Below are 20,369 nucleotides of genomic sequence, written 5' to 3'. Positions count from 1 at the left end.
GTTCTCGGGCTGGCACTTTGTTTCACCTCCCCTGGCCTTAGAGCAGGACCCTTCCCACACCTTGTTAGCTCCAGGCTACCTCCAGTGCCCTAACGAGGCTCCATCCAGGACAGAGGATTACCATGTAACAGATTTGATTAACCACATGCCACATGCTGGGGACTAAGGGGCAAAATGCAGTTAAATAGATGTAAGCACCCACCCCTGACAGGCTGTATGAGACAAGACTTGAGTTGAGTGGAAAACAAGGCTGCCAGGCCCCGTCAAAGAGCAAGAAGTACCTTAGCTGGGTTATCCCTGTCTGGCACCTTGTCCTCAGTCTTTGCCAGTTCAGAAACTCAGGTTATCATTTCCCAATAACTAGCTGGAGTCTAGGAGATTGCCTCACACCAACCAAACTCAGAAGACTCAGTAATAAACCACAGTGCCATTTTTTCCTTCACAGTGGGAGATGAATGTGACACAGGGACTCACCTTCAGAGCACAACCATCCCATAGGGAAGGTCATTCAAGAAACCAAATGATGGATCCGAAGGTTGCCTGAACTCAGATTCCCAATCAACTGGGAACATATCGAGAACCTACTAGGGTAGAACACTTGCTTAGGAGAAGTCTATTCAAAGTGCTGTAGCTTTATAGTTTGTAGCAGTCATTTGCTAACCATAGTCTCCAAATTCTTAAAATTCCCTCCTCTTGCCCTCACTTACAGAAGTTAGAGATACAGGTATGGGAGTCTCACATGAAAGTAGCAAGATGCCAAAGAATTAATATGGAGATGTGTCTGAAAACAGAACCTTTGGAAACAAATACATTTAAGGAAAAGGGAGGAGGAAGAGATTCCAAATAAGGAATGATCAAAGTAAAGGGAAATTCAGCATTACAGTATCACAGGAGCCAGAGAAGGGTTAAGAGGTGGTCCAACGTCAAATATGACACAGAACAGAGAATGAGAACATTTTCCAAATGGAAAACCCCACTTGTGACCTCCGAGACTAGTTTAATAGAGCAGTGAGAGTAGATGGGTGTGAGTACTAAGTCATCTGTAACGGGGCAATTCTTTAGGGTTAAGTGTGCACACAAAGCACTCAGCTTTGCTGGAGCAGCTCAATTAATTAACAGGTCTTTATTGAACAAATACCCTGCAGCCAGCACTGCAAGAGTCATCAGTGTTAATGCAGCAGAGAGGACTAGCTGGGGCGGGGGGTCCAGGGCCCTGGGCTGCAGAGTGCTCACTGGGTCCTTAACTACCTATGCTTCTATAGGCCACCCCCTCCCTCTCTGGTTGAACCTGTCTCCCCATTTGTAATTGAGTGGGATTAGATCTCAAATACCCCCATTGGTTCTAACATTCTCCAACCTCAGAGCGTGTGCAGCTCCCTCTGCCTGGAAATCTCTTCCTCCAGCTATCCACATGGCTTACTCACTGACCTTCTCAGCTTTGCTTGAATGTCAAATTATCACCTTGTTAAGGTCAGCACCAGCCCCCACCTTCCCTGGCACTGTCCACACCCCTTCCCTGCTTTCCTTCCTCCATAACACTAGGCACCACCTTACAGACTATGTCATCTGTTGGTTTACGGTCAGTTTTGCCCACGAGACTTTAAGCCCCATGAAGGCAGAGTTTTGTTTTGTTCACTGTTCTGTGGTATGCCTGGCACAAAGGAAGCACTCACACATCGGTTGAAGGAAGGAATGAAACGCCAGCACCAATCCCCAAATTACAGTGGCCACATTAGAGAAAATTTTCTTCAGGAGGTTGAATTCCACCAGCATATCACACATGGACAGAGTGAACTCAGAAGCCAGTGCTGTTTGGAAGCCATGGTTTTAATGAGAACTTCTTCACCTGTGCTGGACTCCCCCCTCAGAATTCATTTCCTGCTCAAAGTCCATACTTTATATACCCAACACCAACTCCCCAACTCCAACTGTAGCTCTGTTCCACCTTGTTCACCTTTAGAGTTGCAACCCTAGAGGAGATAGCACTGTGTGGAGAGAGGGTAAAGACATGACAGGAACAAAGTGATGATGACATGCCCCATGGTTCATTTTCCGGCTTTCTTCCCAAACCGATTCAGAAACCTCCAAAATAAGGTCAAATAACCCAACAAGCTTGCACTGGCATCACAAACTGTTTACAAAGTGTGCCTAGATCTCTGACTCAGACCAGGTACCCTCCCCACAAGGGCGAGGCCTGGGGGGAGGATGCTCCCAGCCTTTTCCAATAGTAATAAATAACCCTGCGGTCAGAGCGGTGCTGGAGGCTGGCCGGGAACCACCCACTGCTACCGCTGTGGGGCCAGGCCTGTCTCATAGCCCTCCGTCTTCATGTCATTGAGCCCCAGCTCCTCGTTTTGGTCAAATGTGCGCTTATAACGCTCCACCTTCATCTCAGGATCATCTTCAGGTGCATACACGTTCTGCAAGGCCAAGGACAGACGATCAGTGCCTGTGCATCCTGCTATCCTCCCTCCCCCAGGTGGCGTCCAACACCCATTTCCCCAAGAACTCAATGAGTCTTTTACTCTCCAAGCACCTCCAATTCCTCATGGCTGGGCGCAACTAGTGGGCAGCAACAGAGCCCAGATGGGCTGGAGTGAGAGAGTCCAGCCCCAGGCAGAATTAGGGAGCAGTCTGCCCAAAACACTGTCTATCTGCACCTTCTTATGAAGAGTACAGCAAATCTTCATCGTGGGGAGACCTCAGAACCATTTTGCCTGACCCACAATAACTGGTCAAATAAATGTTAAAATTACGGTCAATCACCAGAAAATCTCCCTAGCCAGCTTACAGCCTTTCAGTTTTCCTACCTTGGCCCCCGGACAAGCACCATTTCTCCCCACTCCACAATCAGATTTGCAGAATGAAAACTCCATTGCCAGACGTGGAGCTGGGAACAAAGCTAGACTCTAGGAAGGAGCCTAGGAGGACCCTCCTTTCCCTCTTTCACACGCACTTACAATCCCTCCACCTTCCCCTTTCTCCCTTATGTTCCAGCTTCTGCTGAGAGGTTCTCTGATAACGAGCAGTTCATTTAGAACCAAGTCTCTCAGTTGCTGGGGGAATAACACATACTCAAGGAAGGTCGGAAAATATATCTCCATGAAATAGCAGGGGAGGTCTACGATACCTGCAAGTAGCTGTTTCCTGCTGGATCGTTCATAATAAAGTGGACCTTCAGGCTACCCTCAAGGATCTAAAGGAGAGGGAATACAGCATGCAAATTTCACATAGCTCCTAGTAGGACGAGGCCATGTCATGCCAGAGGAGAACCAACCCAATCTGCATTGCAGAATGCCCAGAAGTTTCAAGAACTGATGAGGTACCTCTAGAAGTGGAGTGGAGAGGACTAAAATAAGGACTGTCTGAAGGCTATTTAAGAAACCATTTGACACCCCTGATCTCATCTCCTACTCCAAACAGGCCAATGATTTGACTGCCCTTCCCCCATCCCAGGAAAAGACAACGGGACTCTGTGGAGACGCTACCACGGCGGCTATGGACTAGGGGCCATTGGCCCAGTTGAGCACAGAGGGAAGGGAATCAAGAATAGGAGGTTAAGTGAATGTATGCTCACTGGAAACAGAATACACACACCCAGCCGTCTTCCCACACTCAGCTCTCGGAAGACTGCCAGTAGCCTTCATCCTCAGGCCAGGAAATGGAACACCCACTGATGGGAATCTGACCAGCCCAAGAGGAAAGACCTAACCACTCTGGCACTGGGGCTACCTCAACAAAACGGCGAAACTAAATCCCCCTAAAATAAGCCCAGTGTCAACAAGACTCACCCCCACTCAGCTTTTTTAGTCCTCTACTTTAAAAAGACAATCAATAATTACTAAACATTTGAACAAAGTCCCTAACATTGAAAGACATAAAATTAAATGGAAAAAAAAACAAAAAACAGCTTAGAGGAAATGGAAACTATGCAAGGAAAATAAAGTGTAAAAAAAAACCCATTAGTATTCTCAAGAAGAAAAAATACTACATCCTTAAAACAACAGGATGCTACTTTTAAAAAACAGCACAAGGGAGAGTATTCAAAGACCAGAAAAAGCTCCTGGAAAATAAAAATGTTAGTGGAAATGAAAAACTCAATTGAAGGTTGGAAAATAAAGTCAAGGTAATGAGCAAACATAAAGAAACTGAAAACTGGACAAAGAGTAAGTAAATTAGAGAAGACCAGACAAGTCAGTCTAACATCCAAAACACAGGGCTTTCAGAGAGAAGAGAAAGAACAGAGAGGAGGCAAACCTCAATAGAATAACTTTAAAAAGCTTCCTAGAACTGAGCCACGAGTTTCCAGATTCAAAGGACCCACCAAGTGCTAGCACAGTGGTTGAAAATTGACCTACACCAAGGCACATCCTGAAACTTCACGTCATGGGGGACAAAAAGGTATCACAAGAATAGGTCAATACAAAAGATCCCGAATCAGAATGCCTTCAGACTTCTCAATAGGCAAACGGGAAACTGGGAGACATTAGTGCGACATCTTCAAAATTCTGATGAAAAATTACTTCCATCCTAGAATTCTATTCCCAGCCATTAATCAATCTAGTGTGAGGGTAGAATAAATAAATGTTCAGACATGTAGGGTCCCAGAACTGTTACTTCTCATGCACTTTCTCAGGAAGCTACTGGAGAAGATGTGCCAACAAAATACGGGAGAAAATGAGAAAAATGACATGGGACATTGGAAACCAGGAGAACCCCCAACATGTTGGTTAGATGTTTAAAAGGTAGCAAGAAAGGGAATGTGGTCTCCTGTTCACTGGAGCCCCAGGACCACAAGTACTAACCAGCCAGAGTCTTCTCACCTGGTCCAACTTCTGGCTAAACTCCTGCAGTTTCTCTGTGTGGCCAGGATTAGAACTGTCACCCAGTGTGAAAGGGTTCTTGGTCACCTGCAATAAATGGCATCCAAACTGCTAGAATACCGGCTCTGTGTTAGGTTAGACCATAGACCCGGCGGCTGCCCAGTCAGGGAAGCCTGGTCTCCATCGATCCCACACCACCTTTCCCACCTAGGCAGCCACTCCTAAGAGTATACGGATTAATCTGCCAAGACAACAACTGGCAATGTGAAACAAAAACTACGAAAATGTCTTACAATCTGAGCTCTAGTCTGAAGAAATGCAAAGTATAATTTACAAAGACAAAATGCCTGACAACTGAGAATCAATTAAGTGAAATGATTCATCAAGAGGATAAAAATGGGCTAAGTCAACACACACACATACGTATGGTGAGGAGTTTTAGATGCTGGAAGGACCCTCATCCCCTCATTTTACAGTGAAATAAATGACTTACCCAAAACCACAAAATATCTACACTGTCCCAGAATAAGGCCTGGGAATTTCCATTCAGAATTTCCCATAAACTCATCTTCACAATCCAAAATAATATTTAAGTCTCCTTAATCAGCTTTAAGAAAAAGAAACTCCCAGTTAATCAGCTCCAAATGCGAGACATTCGAGGTCTTCCAGCCCCTTCCCCGTGGCCGTGCCAGGGAAGCAGCGGCGCACTCTCAGGGCACTCACCAGTTCCCGGATGTCTTTCAGCAGCCCTTCCAGTGTGGTGAACTTGCCACCAAGGACAGCCATTCCCAGTTCAAACTCCAGCTCTGGGATTTCCACACTACACGTCTCAGACTGTGAGATGAGAGGTCAAATTAGGCTTCAAATCAGAAACCATTAGAGACAGCTACCCAAAGTCTTCCTGCCAAATTAACACCACTAGTGACAATTTGGGGACAAAGTTGGCTGTCCCAATTTTCTCTGACTCTCCAGTTAAAGCTAGATGCACTCCTATCCATGTGAACCACAGGAATAGAACAACCTAATAAAGGGACACTCTGAGTCATGGCTCCAAGCTGTCATGTATCCTGTCATTAGAGGCCAAGGCAAGGGCCCTTACAGACACTGGAGGCAAAAAGCTGCCAAGTCATCAGAAAGAGCTTGTGGGTCACCTTATGAATCTGCACTTCCTACCAGGGATTAACTCCACTCAGGGATCCTCAAACCCAACAAGTAAGGAGATACCTCACGACCCCAGGACATAATTAAAAAGACAATTTCCCCTAGAGACCACCATGTGATGAGGACAATCATTTTCCCGAGCAGGGTGTTACCTTGAGCAGGTCTCTGGTCATATCTGAGGGATCTGTGATGTGGAGGGTGATCCTGGTGCCCAAGGGCTCTACTGCTCCTCCAGATTTCACCTGCACAGACGACAGCAGTCAGGAGCAGCAGCAGCAGAGAAGACTCCGATCCCTATCTGGTGCCAGGGAGACCTTGCAGGGTAGGCTCAGAACTCCAGTCAGGCCCACTAAAGGCTCCCAAGGACAGAGCCTTCTAAACCAATAGTGGCAGCAGTCACCCAAACCCACAACACCAGGAGCTGGCCAGGAGGAGAGAGCCCAGCACAGTAGCCTGCCAAACCTGACCCCAAATTGCCAAGAAACTCTGAATTTACCTTTTAAAAAAAATGACTCTTGGGGTTGAAAGAGACTTTATTTTATTTTATTTTTTGAGAAAGATTAGCCCTGACCTAACATCTGCTGCCAATCCTCCTCTTTTTGCTGAGGAAGCCTGGCGCTGAGCTAACATCCGAGCCCATCTTCCTCTACTTTATATGTGGGACGCCTGCCACAGCATGGCTTGTCAAGCGCTGCCATGTCTGCACCCAGGATCCAAACCGGCAAACCCCAGGCCGCCAAAGTAGAATGTGCGAACTTAACCACTGCGCCACCAGGCCGTCTCCTGAAAGAGACTTTCAACTGCATCCCACATGTGTGTCCCCTTTATAACATTCTGGTTTAAGCATTTAAATAGCTTATGCTTGAATACACTCAGGGAAAGGGAATTTACAACCTTCCAAGGCAGCCCATTCTGTTTTCAGACAGATCTAGACAGTTTTATATTCCTGCATCGAAATCTGCCTCCTGCACTTCCACTCCTCTGAGGGGTGGGTCAAAAAGTGGGTCTCTCTCTCCCATTAACCAACCTTCAGTATGTCTCAAACGAATTATGATGCCTCTAACTTTTCTCTTCTAAGCTAAATCCCAGTTCCTTCGAGGGCTCCTCACCCTACACTAAGCCTAAGAGAAAGACTCAACCCCTCCCTCCTCACCCCACAAGCAGGTTTAGGAAGGATGAAAGTCAGATGGGTTACCCTCAAGCTAGTCTTCTTCCCAAACGATGGAGCCCACCCACCTCGTTGGTCCGATGGCCGCAGTTCTCGCAGTTGGTAGCCATGATGATAACCTCCTTAAAGTGGGGGATTTCTGCAAAATGGAGTTAAGAAAATCTGCTTCCAGGATAGCAAGACCACCCTCCGTGGAAGAACAAATCCAAACCCCAAATAGACAGTTGCTGGCCCCAGGAGAGCAGGCTCACAAGAAACAGCCTAACTCAGTCCTCAAGAACAGGGCAAGGGCACAACCTACGGTGATCTCTGTTCACAAATATTTGAAGTCATGGCTCAGGCCCCGCACAGGAGCCTAGAGACCATGGCCTAATTCTCTCTTTGAACCCAAAAACCAAGGTGCACAGTCTCACCAAAGGCAACATCCTCCTCATCACTCGGAATGACACGTGTGCTTTCCCTAAAGGGAGTAATCCCCAGCCTGGATATAATCTTCATGCCTGAGTCAGGTGAAGAGCAACCCAACTGCCCGACAAAAGATACGAACTAGCTTCATGTTGGTCTGAGCCGGAGCATTGCATTCCGGGCAGTTTGTGTTGAACTGTAGCACCTGGAACACAACATGGGGACGCAGAGTGAGCCCTCCCAGGCAGGTGAGCTCTGCTCAAGCTAAAGACATTCAGCTGGTATGCTGGTGGTCACCCATGTTGGTGGTGAGCAAGAGAGACACTGAACACCATCAGTCTCAACCCACAACTGCTCCTTCCTCCACAGCAGCCAATGTGACTCACTTCATTTCTGAGATCTTCTTCTTCTGGCTTCTCTTCTGGTGCCTCTGCCTAAAATAGCAGAAATGCAAGTCACACATTGGCACACAGACCTCAGCCTCCCCAACACCTTGCCCTGGAGTAGGAGAAAATGCTCTGGCTTGTTTATGTCAGCTGCCACCTCATGAGTTTAACACAGAAGCTAGAAAGCAAAGCCCCAATCGGGGGAAAAACAGAGCTTAAGACAGGATCACAGGCACTGCCATCCTTTACCATAAAGTTACCCTACGTCCTTGATTTGAGCTACATGAGAGGCTCAGACATGCTGAGAAAGGGACACAAGGCAGCAGCAGCAAAATAAGTTTCCACTGACTCCAAGCAACACAGAGTGCAGGATAATTCCAGAGCATTCTTCTGGCTTCAGTCCACTCACCTGGAGCCCCAGCATCTCTTCCTGCTGCAGAGTCCGGTTATAGTGTGTGATCACCAGGGCATCATCTTTCCGGGGAGCATGTGGGTTTTCCACAAAGCTGTTCCCTGAGGGATCATCAATGATCTAACAGATGGGTGAGGAGATAGTAATTACAACAAGAAATCACACATGATCCTCCACCTACCATCCGACCACTCAGGCACCACACTGGAAAAATCCCGGACAGTCTTCATGGTCTCTCCTCCCCTACATCGAGGGCACCTGGAGTCCCTCAATACTCACCAGAGTGAAAGGAGAGGCCACTTGCTTTAGCTCTTTCAGTTTGACAATGAACTCATCAATTCTTTCCGCTATAGCGTCTTCATTTGCCTGATGTGAACAGAGAATAAAAGCATCGGCCTGGTGACAGACCTTCTGCCCCCACTCCCAGCATGCCCATGTCATTTCCATCAGGAAGTCACCACCTGTCTTAGCGTGAGTAGAAACAGAGAGACTCAGACTTCACAGGAAGATGCAGCAAGTAAGTCTGAAGTTTACAGGGGGTGCCAGATGAGCCTCATTTCACCCTCATTGAATCGTTTAGTCCAGGCATTCGTGCCAGGTTAGAGACACAAAGTAAATAAATCAGAGCCAGTTAGGAAGACAGATACTAAATATGCAACTATATTTTTCCTGTCATAATAAATTTAAGATGGAACACTCAGGAAACATAGATAAACCCAAGGGGATTAGAAAAGGCTCTTCAGAGGTAATGGTGTCTATCTGAGATGAGGCCTGAACATACACTGGGGGGAAAGAAGTGGAAAGGACAATAGGTGCAACATATGCAACATCTTGGCAGCTACAGCATCACCATGCTTCCCCTGGAAAGTTCTCCAATAGTCAGACAGGGACAGCTCAGCTACATGGGAAGCCGAACGCTCTACTCAGACACATATAAATAATTATTTCTTGAGCTGCCACAACCAGAACACCCCAGCTCACCCTTCGTGTGGGCTGATCCTGCTCCAGGCCAGAGACAGCACGGCTGATCAAGCCTTCAACAGTGGTCAGAGCTGATGAATGAGAACAAAAGACAAGAGAGTCTTGGCTCTGCTATCAAGTGCCTTTATGACCCTGCCATCTGTAAAATGTGGAGGCCAGGAACAAGATTCCAGTCATCTCTAATAACTGTGGTGCTAAAACTCTATAATAAGCACATCACAGTCTTACCATCACTGTCTACCATTTCAAGCTGTTTTATCTAATCTTTATGGTTATGTTAAACCAACAAAGACCACAATGCCCACTTGGCCAAAGCCATACACAAGCCACTAGGCCTGGCACCAGGGATTTTGCACCAAAGATTCCAGCTAGGCAGGAACAGCCCAAATATCCTGATCTTAAACGCACCTCCCTTCTGACTGAAGGCAGGAATTTCAAAATCCAACTCTGGGATCCTTGTGGTGGCAGAGTCAGTCTTCACTACTTCTCTGTTCATGTCCTGAACAGAAAGAAAAACCGTCAGTCCAGAGAGGTTGGCAATACAGCTTCTCCTCAAGAAATACCAGACTGTCCCTCTCCATCAGACCCCAGCCCAGCTGTTTCTTCCTCTCTCCACTCCAGGAGGTCCACACTACTCTCCCCAAATAGTACACGTGCTGTGAGCGAGCCTGCCCAAATGCTCATGCGAGTGCTATTCATAACAACTACTGCTCATTTGATACCCTCTGACAAAATCAACGAAGTACTTTCACAAGTCTTATCTCACCTGAGCAGATGACAGCACCAATACCATTTTGCAAACAGCAAACTGAGGCTCGGACACATAAGTGGATTCATTCGCGGTCCAGGGCTCTGACTCCAGCGCCCGAGCTTTCTCTATGACACTAGGGTACCTGCTCTGGGCTCCTCTCACCTCCGGGGTCCTGACGGTCAAAGTGTAGCGCACTCCCTGGTCCTGGATCCTGCCTGCCGACTGGATCTCCGTGTTGTCCCAGCCACAGTGCTCGCAGGAAAAGGAGCTCACGATTATTTCTCTGAAGAAGGGGATCTTGGTGAGCAAGAGGCGCGTCATGCCCTGGGGAAGGAGAAAGCAGCTAAGGAAAGAACTAAAGAAACCCCAGCTCCCCGTCCACTGACGCCCGGGCGTGCCTCGCCTCCAGGTCCCCAGCTGGGCCCACCTGGCCGGGTCGCCGAACCCCCGCCCCTCCCCGCCTCAGCCCGACCCTGTCCGCGGCCGCGCCCCCAGCTCACGTTGCGGAAACAGTTCATGCATAGCGACTCGATCTCGGTGGGCTGCTGCTCCTCGTCCTCGGCGCTGATGGGCCGGAATAAGCGCCCCGAGGCAGGAGCCCGGGCCGGGGCTGACGAGGGGGCGGCAACAGCCGCCGGGGGTCCGGGCTCCACAGCCCCGTCAGCCGCCATCACCACCACGCGCAATTCTGGCTTTGACTTCCGGCTTCCGCTCCTCTCGTGGCCCCACCCCTTCCTTAGGCACTTCCGCCAGCTGCCGCCCCCGCCCTTTCTTAAAGGGGCCGCAGACTCTGCGCCCTCGGGGAACAGTATCTGACAAAACGTCTCTGTTGCCGGCGTTATATGGTCCAGCCTTCAACAGCCAGCCGGATTCGGGCTTTGCTTCCACCTCAATTAAGGCGTCACTTCCCCCAGTATGTCCTGTGAGACCCAGGGCAGTGTTTTGCTCCTTGGCAATAGCTCCATCGCACAGGGTTCTAACTATTGGTCCACAGGTCTGACTACAAGAGCCGTGACCGCGAGGGGCCTGGCTTGTCCCTCGCTATCCCTGAGGAGATGCGCTCTGACCTGGGCCTCCTTCCATCCACTGTTGGGCCAGATGCTGCTTCGCCCTAGATCCCCCTCTCTCAGTTCCTCAGTCACTCTCTCCGTTTCCATTCTTCTCACTCCCTATTTCTGTCCGCATGAACACCTGCCCAAATTCCAGCCTCAAATACAAAACCCTCATTTTTACTCCCACCCCCTCATCCCCACCACACCCGACCCCAGCTGACTCACCTCTTCCAGTTTCCTAACTAATAACAGCAAAAACACCTCTTTTTTTGGGTAAGCTTTCCTTTCCAGCACCTCCTCTCCCTGGGCATCTCTCTCCCCGTTCTGTTGCTAAATCCAGAGCGTCATGGAAGAGCTACAGCCTGCGGGCGTGATGAGGCCAGATTCAATGTGGGGTCTGTGCTGTGAGGGGGTGTGGAGGTGCTGAGAACCCTGTGCAGGGCAGGCTGAGCCAGGAGGAAAGGGCGCTGGATGCGGTGCATTCGCCCTTTCCTCCTCCCTGGACTTCACCCACCCGCAATTTCAGAGTTCCCAAGGGACCTATGAGAGCTTTGTTGCCACCAAGTGAATCTGTATATGGGGGAGGGGGGTTAGAGTTTGGGGTCCTCAAGAAGAGAGTCAGTCATAAAAAGAGGCCATTCAAAATCTGGAACAGCAGGAGCAAAGGAGACAGGGCCCCTCAGGAGCCTGCATTTCATGGACACCCCACTGTGGTAAGCAGGCCAGTGAACAATGCAGGTACAAGAGGATGGGTCTCCAACCCAGGCGTGACAGACAGCTGTCATCTAAAGCAGAGCCCAGCCAGAGCCAGGCCCCTGTGACAGACCTGGACTAGGAGGGGGTCAGTGAGAAAGAGCAGCAAGGGATTGGAGTGGGTGATGGGCGTGCTTTGGGGCTAGTGGTGAGGCCACTGCTTTCAGACATGGTCTAAATGAGAGTCACACCAGGCCAATAAGCTTCAGTCATAAGCATCTATTTCCTTTGAGTCAGAAGTCTAGACTTCAGTCTGGGAGTCAGGAGGGAGGATGAAGATGGGGAGGGCACACAGTATGCTTGCTCCCCCGAGGGTTTAAGAAGCCCCCACAGTTTAGATGTAGAGCTGTATAAGAAACTCAGGCTTGGTTCCCTCCAGTTACAACCCCCACCATTCGTACCCACCAGCGTCAGAGCCAGCAGGAATATGTACACACGGTCACATGCTCTCCTCATCATATTTTTCTCCTTTCTCCCTTCTCTTCCCCCAACAGAAGCTGTCATGGCAGCCCCAGGGAGAAAAGAGCTCCTCTCTGTGGCCCAGCTGTAACAGCGGCCACCAGGCTGACGAAGTGATGAAAGCCAACCCTGGGATGAAGAGGCACAGGTTTCCAGCACCATGGCAACAGCCTTGCACAGAATTACCCACACGGAGAGTACCTCTCTCCCTCCTCACTCCCGCCACCCTGGAATGGAGCAACTCATGAGGATTCCCAAATGAGCACGGGAAGCGGGTTTGCAAAGCCTGGTGAGTGTAATGCATCCAGATGGGGGAATCGCAGGAGGCTGGATGTGCCGGGGACAACAGCCCCTTCCTTCGGTGGTCTCACCTATCCCGTGCAGGGCTCTCCGCCCTCTGCCCAACAGGCCACCGTCAAGGACTGAGCTATGCTAGGCGCTCAGATCCTGGGCTCTCCAGAAAAGGAGCTGGGAAGTGGGCCTGGGCAAGTAGACCCTCAGGGCTCCCCGTCGCCACCACCGAGCCCATCGTTATGAATGCTATAGTTGATGTCTTCCCACAGGTCGTCGAGACGGGCCTGCAGCTCACTCCGGGCCTTGCCGCTGTCCCCTGGGAGGAACTCTGGGGCGAAGGCGTGGTGGCCTGGTGGGGGCGGCGCCAGCTGCTGCTGGACCTCCTCAGTCTCCTGGTCAATGGCGTGGGTGAAGGCGGCGATCTGCAGGAAGGTGTCGTGGCGGAAAGCCTGGAGTCGCTGGCGCACCTCCTGGGACAGAACCTGGGGGTCTGGGTCGGCCCCTTTCTTCGCGCCGCCTGCGCTGGCGCCGGCGCCGGCAAAGGCGCTGAGCTCTTCGCGTAGCCGGTCCAGGTTCTGCTGGATGCGCGCGTGCAGGGCCTTGGCCTTGAGCGTGAGCTTCTGCGAGAGCACCTGCACGCAGCGGCTGAGGCGCGCCGGGCTGGCGGCGGCGTGCGGGGCCACGCTGCGGTGCAGCTCCTGCACGTGGCGCCCGATGCCCGACACCAGGCGCTCGGCGTAGGGGTGGAAGAGCGCCTTGACGCGGTCGGTGTGGTGCGCCACGCGGCTCTGCAGTTCCTGCAGCAGGCCCCGCGCCTCATCCACGCCTCCCAGCAGCTGGGTCTTGGTGTCCTCTCCGACCACGCGCAACTGCTCCTGCAGCTCCTGTACGCGCAGGGCCACCTGCTCCATCAGCTCCATGGTATAGGGCTTCAGCTGCCGCCGCAGCCCTTCCAGGTTCCAGCCCACGCGCTCGTGTACCTCTGTCATGTAGGGCTCCAGGCGGGCCCTCACCTCTTCCAACTCCTCCTGCAGCCGCTGCCACATGCCCACCGGGTGGTGTGGGAGCCCAGGAGGCACCTTTCCCTGACCACTCAGAAGGCCCAGCTTTTCCAGGAACTTGTCCATATTGTTGAGGTCTTGCTCACGGCTGTCTTTCAGCCTGCTGGGGAAGGGGACAGACATCCAGGCCATCAGACTGCTACCCTCCATCATCTCCTTTACCCCAGACACGTTGCTCATCGATCCTCTAGGGAAACCATGGATGTAGGTCCGTGGCCCGAGCCAGGGCCCTGGTCCTAGCCCCCGGCCAACCACTACTCCTCACATAGGAGTACAAACACATGGCACATGCAAATCCGGACCCACACTGCCCCAGGAAGCACAGATGCACCTGGACTCACACAATCCTTTCATTCTGGGGGCCATGGTGGGGGTCCTCTCCGCTGCTCGCAGGTCCCACGCCTCCGTCGGCAAGGGGACAGCAGCTATAGCGAGGTCAAGGCGGGGGTTGCTGCCAGCAGAGGGCGCTGAACAGCCCGGAAGGGCCAGCATAGCCGGCAGCACTGGCCCCACTCAGTCCCTCTGTCCCACTGAGGACCACGAGGCAGAGACATTCGAGGCAGCGCACCGTCCCGCGGCCCGCTTGTCTCCTCCTTCACCTGCACCCTTTACCCTGCCACTCACGCGGGCTCCCACGCCAGCTTCTGCTGCTGGATCTGCTCCACCCTGCCTTTATCGCCGCTGCTCTGGCTGAAGTAGTCCCAGAAGCCCTTCCGTGCCCGGGCCGTTGAAAACGCTGTGGAGAGCGATGGGCCAATAAAGGGCTGGGTTTCCTCCCCCAGGGTGGACCAGCCCCTCAGTCCGGCCTCCACCCACACCTCCATACTGAAGTCAGGGTTGGAGACGCACCTAAGATGAGGGCCAGAGCCCAGGTCAGAACTGCAGCCTTGCTTGCCATTGTCTATTCTGGGAAGGAACGCAAATGGAGGCCCGGTTAGGGGGAAAAAACAAAGGAAGGGACATCTCCCAGGGGACTTGCCCCAAGGGCAACCTGCCCCAAATCAGTTAACCCTTCCCTGGGGTGTAGGGAGCACAGAGCTGTTGGGGCTCAAGGGGACTGACCCAGGTGAATGTGGCTGGGAGGGAAAGGATGTCTTCACCAGATATGGGGGGAGGGGGGAGGAATTCCTCTTTCACCTCAGTCACATAATATGGAGTGTGGAGCACACTGCTTTGTAAAGGTTCCCCCAGGACCACCCCTCCCCAGACCCCAGGAGCAGCTCCCTTGTCCCTTCCGCCACCCCTCCCTCACTCACCTATCTTCCTGCCTTCCATTTCATGGCTGGGAAAACTGAGGTATCCCAAGGGGGAAGGAGCAACTCTACCGAGGTGCTCCAAGAGGATGTCCTTAGTTCTTAGTTCCCACCCCACCTCTCCACTGAGACCCCTACAGTCCCCTCCCCAAGGACCCCGACACACGTCCCTTTGCCCCAGCTGCTCACCTGCTCAGTGCTGGGCACAGAGAGCAGACATTCCGCTTTATACTCCAGGGGCCTGGGCCTCTGGCAACAATTGCTCTGAGTAAATACCACGTGGAGGTTCAAAGAAGGATGACCTCAGCTGCCTCCCCGTGCTCACCTCCTGCCCTTTCTGGCACCCAGAGGGTTAATGAGTGCCCGAGGATCAGGGGGCTGCCCCAGCAGAAACGTGCTTCCTGGAAGCTTTTACAAGGAATGGGGCTGAACTCCTCACCCACTTCCCCCTAAATCCTACGACCGTCACCCTTCCCACTGATCACTGTCTGGCCCAACAACAGAGACGAGCCTGTTTGTCCACTGAGGGCCATGCTCTTACTCAACCGCTCAGAGGCACTGTGCCCAAGCCCAACAGGGACAGTGTCCAGCTGCCAGCGTGAACCTGAGCAGCCCTTGAATGCTTGTCCATGGGCTCCAGGCAGCCCGGGGAGAGCCAGCATTTATAGGGTTAAAGACCCTCCCACCTCCCCCTATATAAAATAATCCTAGAACAAGCAGGGCAAGTCAGATGGGGTGAAGATGAGATGGCGCGAACCACCTGAGTCAAGGACTCTGGGCCCAAAGAATTGGAGCAAGATGAGGAGTCTCCCCATGGAGAAAGGCTGAACTGCTGCCACAGGGCCTCTGAGGAGGGGAAGCCAAAAAGCCCAGACCTTTCTCTGATGACGTGCCCACTCCGTATACTTAAACACACACATTCATAATCTCCTGATTTTTGCTCCTAAGTATATGTTGAATCTATCCCCTCTGCATTTCTGCCACCGGTCCCATCACAGCCCCACAGCCTCTCTCCGTGATTGCATTCATAACCTCCAGTGGGGCTCTCTGCCACAGTCCTGCCTGTTCAGTCCCTCCTCTGCTGCGGCTCATCCCAGCCTACAGCCAGTCTCACCTCCTGCCACACAGGACCCCTGGCGTTCCCTCAGCATACCACCTTTTTCAGGACCCCGAGCCTTTGTACATGCTCTTCCCTCTGTTTGAAATATCCTATCCCTTGGTGAACTTATATTCATTTTTTTTTCAGATTTAGTTCGTATTAGTTAGGATTAAGTTCAGCTATAACTGACCCACACACAGACAAAAGAAAATGGAGAAAGAGAAGAGTTTAAACAAAATGGAATTGTATTTCTCTCTCATGTAAACATAGGCCAAACAGGGCTCAATCTGTCTTGTTGCATTATCATCCTCAACAAGAGACTCGTGTCCAAGTTTCCACTGCTCCAGTTCACCCTCCAGTCTCCCTCCCAGCCAGCAAGAGGAAGGAAAAGGGCATGTTCCCTCCCTTTAAAGACACATCCCAGAAATTGATCTTACCATTTTTACTGACATCCCATTGGCCAGAACATAGTCACATGGCCTTGCTTAGCTGAAAAGGAGGCTGGGAAATGTAGTCTTTACTCTGGATGGCTGTATTTCCAGCCAGAAAAGAACTATATTCCTCAGGAAGAAGAGACGAATGGATTTGGGGAGGACAATAGGTTCTGCTGCACAGCTCCAACATCACTCTGAATGCCCTCTTCTGCCTTTACTCTTCTCTGTTCTGGAGACAGACTGATTCCACAGTAATCACACTTTGTATATTCCTGTATTACAGCACTTAGTAGCCTGCAGTGCAGTGATTTGTTGACATATCTGAGAGCTCTTTGAGCGCAGGGACTTTGTCTAATTCATCTCTATGTCCCCCATTATGTTTGGCACAGTGCATAATACATAGAAGATTGAGTGATTGAATTTATTCATTCTATCGATGAGGAACTGAGCTTTGGGGATCCTAAATGACTTGCCCATCAGTACATAGTAAGAGGTGCAGCCAGACTGGGAGCCCAGGGGTTTAGCTCTGGTAGCTCAGGACAGCAGGAGACGAGGCAGGAAGGGTAAGCAGAGCACGACCAGGTCATGAAGGGCCTTGTGTGAGCAGTCACTGAAGGGTACACGATGGGAAGATTGCTCTGGAGGGCAGCAACGTGGAAGGCAGGGAGACTGTTTAAGAGGCTATTTGAGTAACCCGAGAGATGAGGGAGCCCGAATTAAGGCATGGCTGTGAGCATTGATAGGACAGAAAATACAGTATTTGAAGGATATTAAAGTAGTGAATTGATGGCACCTGGTGACTGATTGGATGAGGGAGGGGGAGGAGGAACCCCGATGATTCCCAGATTTCTACGCAAGTAGGTAGATGATGGGATCTTGCACCAAGGAGGGGAGCATACTGAAGGAAGAGCAGGTTGGGATGGGAAATGAGAGTTCAGTTTAACAGGAATCCTAGCTTGAACCTAAGCAGGGTTTCAGAGAAGCATAGGGCAAGCCCAGTTGAGGTCTATTTGCATAACAGCTGAGAAGCCTCCTAAGAGAAAATTCATTTGAAAACAAAAAAGGAACAGGAACTACAACCCAATCATAAAGCAATAGTCATCAAAGGAGTAGGAAACAGAGTGTCTGGGAAGGATGTGTTTTCAGGAAATGAAAGAAGATGGGAATGAGAGAGACATTCACATTTAGGTTTGGGTTCTCATTTGTACTCACAGGATGGTGTGGCCTTGTGCGGGAAGATCCCCCACAGGAGATGTTAGGGCAGTTGGATGTAGATGCCTAGAGCTCAGGGGAGAAGTCTAGGCTGAAGACTGAATCTGGGGAGTCATCTGCCTATACTGTAAGTGGAAGATGTGGGTGTGGATGAGATCACCCAGGTGATACAGACTCAACACCAGGTCGACATAGGGAAGCCGTATTGTAGAAAAGAAACCATATTGTAGCTTTGAATGACCTCTGATTAACTAGCCCAGATGTGCTCTGTAGATTCTGTGGCCCCTCCCAGCTGCTTTAAGATGATAATTTTGTTCTTTCAAGTTCTCTAGGAATGTGATGACCCCCCGGGCAGAGAGTCTATGCTGATAGCCATCATCAATGACAACTGAAAGATCAGGGTATAGGGCTCCATTCCCTGATGCATATCCAGTAAAACAAAGGACTATCAGAAGCTGGGACAAGATGTCTGCTCCCACCCTGAGATCAGATAGAGGCCCCACCCAGAGACCGCCACCTTCCCCACCTAGAGACCAGCCCCTGTATGTAATTGGCCTGTAGTCTTACTAATGTAGACATTAGTTGGCCATCCTCCCTCTTGCTAGCAAGCTGTAATAAAGAAACACTTTCTCTCCTAACACCTTGCCTCCTGACTATTGGCATGTTGCACAGCAAGCAGACGATCCCCCTTGAGTGGTAACACAGGGATAGTGTGTGCCATTGATGAGGATTTTAGGCTGGTTACTTTTAAAACTGCACATGAGAAGCAGGCTCTGAGGACTGGAATTTTGCTTGCCCTTTTGAGAGACATTTGCATTTGTGAAGGAAGGGGGGATGACCTTGTAGGGACCTGAAATTGGCCACCCCAGGATATGTCTCTTTGGCATCAGGATTGTTTGGGGCTGATTGCTTTTGATAACAGGGACAGGGAAGGAGGCTCTGGGGAATGGAACTTGCCCTTGTTGGGACACATTTACATTTGTAAGCTAAATCTCTATCTGTAAAAGGTGCCTCCCTCTCTGTACCAGGAAGAAAAAGGGAGATGACCTTATCCCTAGAAACTCTTAATGGGGAAGGCAAGAACTTAAGTTGGTTGCTGTCTGGCAATCTCATGTAACTGATTTAGGGTGGTGGCTTCTAACCTTTACTTAATCCGATTTGATTCTTGTCTAAAAGTCATGGGATCACCCAATGACCAGACCCCACCTGCACTGATACCATTTTAACTTTTTTTTCATGTTCTTTCCTTTGTCTTGTGAAGAGATGACTCACGTACCCATGCCTTATAAAATTAGCCCTAACCCTCAACTTGTGGCAGCAGCAGGAGCTCTGCCTGCCCATGGGTCCTGTCCCCATGCCAGCGGGGGCAGCAGCAGCAGCTTTGCCTGCCCATGGGCCCTGTCCCCATGCCAGCGGGGGCAGCAGCAGAAGCTCTGATTGCCCGTGGGTCCTGTCCCCATGCTATTCTATTCTCTAAATAAAAGAGCACTACTGCCAGATCTTAAGAGTCTAAGAAATCTTTCTTTCGACTCCTTGGCTCACCGACCCCGCATCACCATGAGAAAAGAAAAGGACTGAGGTTAGAAAACAGTACTTAAAGGGAATCTGAGGGGAAATGACCTCCAAGAGGAGGCCTCTGGCCAAGAAAATTAATGCTCACCAACGATCCATGTGCTACCCTGCATTTCCCAGTCTTCTTTACAATGAGGTTGGGGCCATACGATGAGTTCTGGCCAAAGAGCTGTGAGCAGGAAAAAAGTGGGTCACTTCTGGTCCAGGACAACTAAGAGTAGATGTGAGTTTTCCATCCTTTCTCTTTGCTTTCTGTTGGGTGGAAGCCGAGAACTCAGCTGTAGAGGGAGAGGATGGATATTCTGTGGTAGTGGGAGGAGGAGCGCCTCCCACCAGCTGGCATCAGACTTTACATGAGTGAGAAATAAACGTTTATTGTGTTCTGCCACTAAGACCTGGGGATTTATTTGTTATTGTTGTAGAGCCTAACTTATGCTGACTAATACAGAGTCTGAAAGAAGGGCAGCCAGAGAAGCAGAAGTATAAGAAGAGAGAAGAATCACAGAAAGTATTAGTTAAATTATAAATTTGACTGCTCTGGAAGAAACCCAAAATAACAGTGCTTACATAATAAGAAGCTTATTTTTCTCCCTCATAGAAGTTCATGCTGGGGGGCCAGCCCAGTGGCGCAGCGGTGAAGTATGCATGTTCCGCTTCAGCAGCCCATGGTCTGCCGGTTCAGATCCCGGGTGCAGACATGGCACAGCTTGGCAAGCCATGCTGTGGTAGGCATCCCACGTATAAAGTAGAGGAAGATGGGCCTGGATGTTAGCTCAGGGCAAGTCTTCCTCAGCAAAAAGAGGAGGATTGGCAGCAGATGTTAGCTCAGGGCTAATCTTCCTCAAAAAAAAAAAAAAGTTCATGTTGGTATAGCAACACCACTCCAAAAGGCAATGCAGGGTCCCAAGCTCCTTCTGTCTTAAGGCTCTGCCATCCCTGTGTGTTGCCTTTGTCCATATGATCCAAGATGGCTTACCACCTAGTCCACATCCAGGCAGTGGAAAGGGGAAAATTGGGAGGGGAATGTGCTGTCCTTTCATTTAAGGGCAAACTCTTAACTTCTTTTCCCATCTGTTGGTCGAACAGGTCATAC

The 20,369-nt window shown here is 50.6% G+C and overlaps 2 protein-coding genes across 5 annotated transcripts; both read right to left on the bottom strand.

Annotated features, from left to right (window-relative positions):
• Positions 1-1,809: 1,809 nt before the first annotated feature.
• Positions 1,810-10,976, bottom strand: ZPR1 (ZPR1 zinc finger). The gene is made up of 14 exons (XM_014855529.3): positions 10,588-10,976; positions 10,250-10,411; positions 9,745-9,835; positions 9,337-9,407; positions 8,635-8,721; positions 8,353-8,475; positions 7,944-7,991; positions 7,696-7,762; positions 7,221-7,291; positions 6,137-6,226; positions 5,547-5,657; positions 4,824-4,910; positions 3,131-3,196; positions 1,810-2,420 (listed from the first exon to the last, which is right to left on the bottom strand). The coding sequence occupies exons 1-14, from the start codon at positions 10,756-10,758 to the stop codon at positions 2,286-2,288; spliced, it is 1,380 nt and encodes a 459-aa protein (XP_014711015.1). The 5' UTR covers positions 10,759-10,976; the 3' UTR covers positions 1,810-2,285.
• A 1,651-nt stretch (positions 10,977-12,627) lies between these two features.
• On the bottom strand, positions 12,628-15,449 carry APOA5 (apolipoprotein A5). 4 transcript variants are annotated; one of them, XM_070490234.1, is made up of 4 exons: positions 15,149-15,449; positions 14,556-14,612; positions 14,331-14,442; positions 12,628-13,806 (listed from the first exon to the last, which is right to left on the bottom strand). In XM_070490234.1, the coding sequence occupies exons 2-4, from the start codon at positions 14,602-14,604 to the stop codon at positions 12,849-12,851; spliced, it is 1,119 nt and encodes a 372-aa protein (XP_070346335.1). In that variant the 5' UTR covers positions 14,605-14,612; positions 15,149-15,449; the 3' UTR covers positions 12,628-12,848. The 4 variants fall into 4 exon arrangements, with proteins under 4 accessions (XP_070346335.1, XP_044608504.2, XP_044608503.2 ...); XM_044752569.2 differs by having other exon boundaries at positions 12,628-13,809; positions 15,149-15,270; XM_044752568.2 differs by lacking the exon at positions 15,149-15,449 and adding an exon at positions 14,963-15,100 and having other exon boundaries at positions 12,628-13,809.
• Positions 15,450-20,369: the final 4,920 nt, after the last annotated feature.

This window comes from Equus asinus, chromosome 20 (assembly GCF_041296235.1).
Source record: "Equus asinus isolate D_3611 breed Donkey chromosome 20, EquAss-T2T_v2, whole genome shotgun sequence".
Taxonomy (NCBI): Eukaryota; Metazoa; Chordata; class Mammalia; order Perissodactyla; family Equidae; genus Equus; species Equus asinus.
Note: the sequence above shows the minus strand (reverse complement) of the source record. Positions and strands in the feature narration are given on the sequence as shown.

What these genes read in the sequence shown, in the direction of transcription:
- APOA5 (XM_044752569.2), bottom strand. Translation starts at nt 14,604, where the DNA reads ATGGCAAGCAAGGCTGCAGTTCTGACCTGGGCTCTGGCCCTCATCTTA. An exon ending in GGCTCTGGCCCTCATCTTAG is followed by an intron (nt 14,443 to 14,555) that starts GTGCGTCTCCAA and finishes CGCTCTCCACAG; the next exon opens with CGTTTTCAACGGCCCGGGCA. An exon ending in AAGCTGGCGTGGGAGCCCGC is followed by an intron (nt 13,810 to 14,330) that starts GTGAGTGGCAGG and finishes CCCCTTCCCCAG; the next exon opens with CAGGCTGAAAGACAGCCGTG.
- ZPR1 (XM_014855529.3), bottom strand. Translation starts at nt 10,758, where the DNA reads ATGGCGGCTGACGGGGCTGTGGAGCCCGGACCCCCGGCGGCTGTTGCC. An exon ending in AAGAGATGCTGGGGCTCCAG is followed by an intron (nt 7,992 to 8,352) that starts GTGAGTGGACTG and finishes CTGCTATTTTAG; the next exon opens with GCAGAGGCACCAGAAGAGAA. An exon ending in GCGGCCATCGGACCAACGAG is followed by an intron (nt 6,227 to 7,220) that starts GTGGGTGGGCTC and finishes TCGTCTGTGCAG; the next exon opens with GTGAAATCTGGAGGAGCAGT.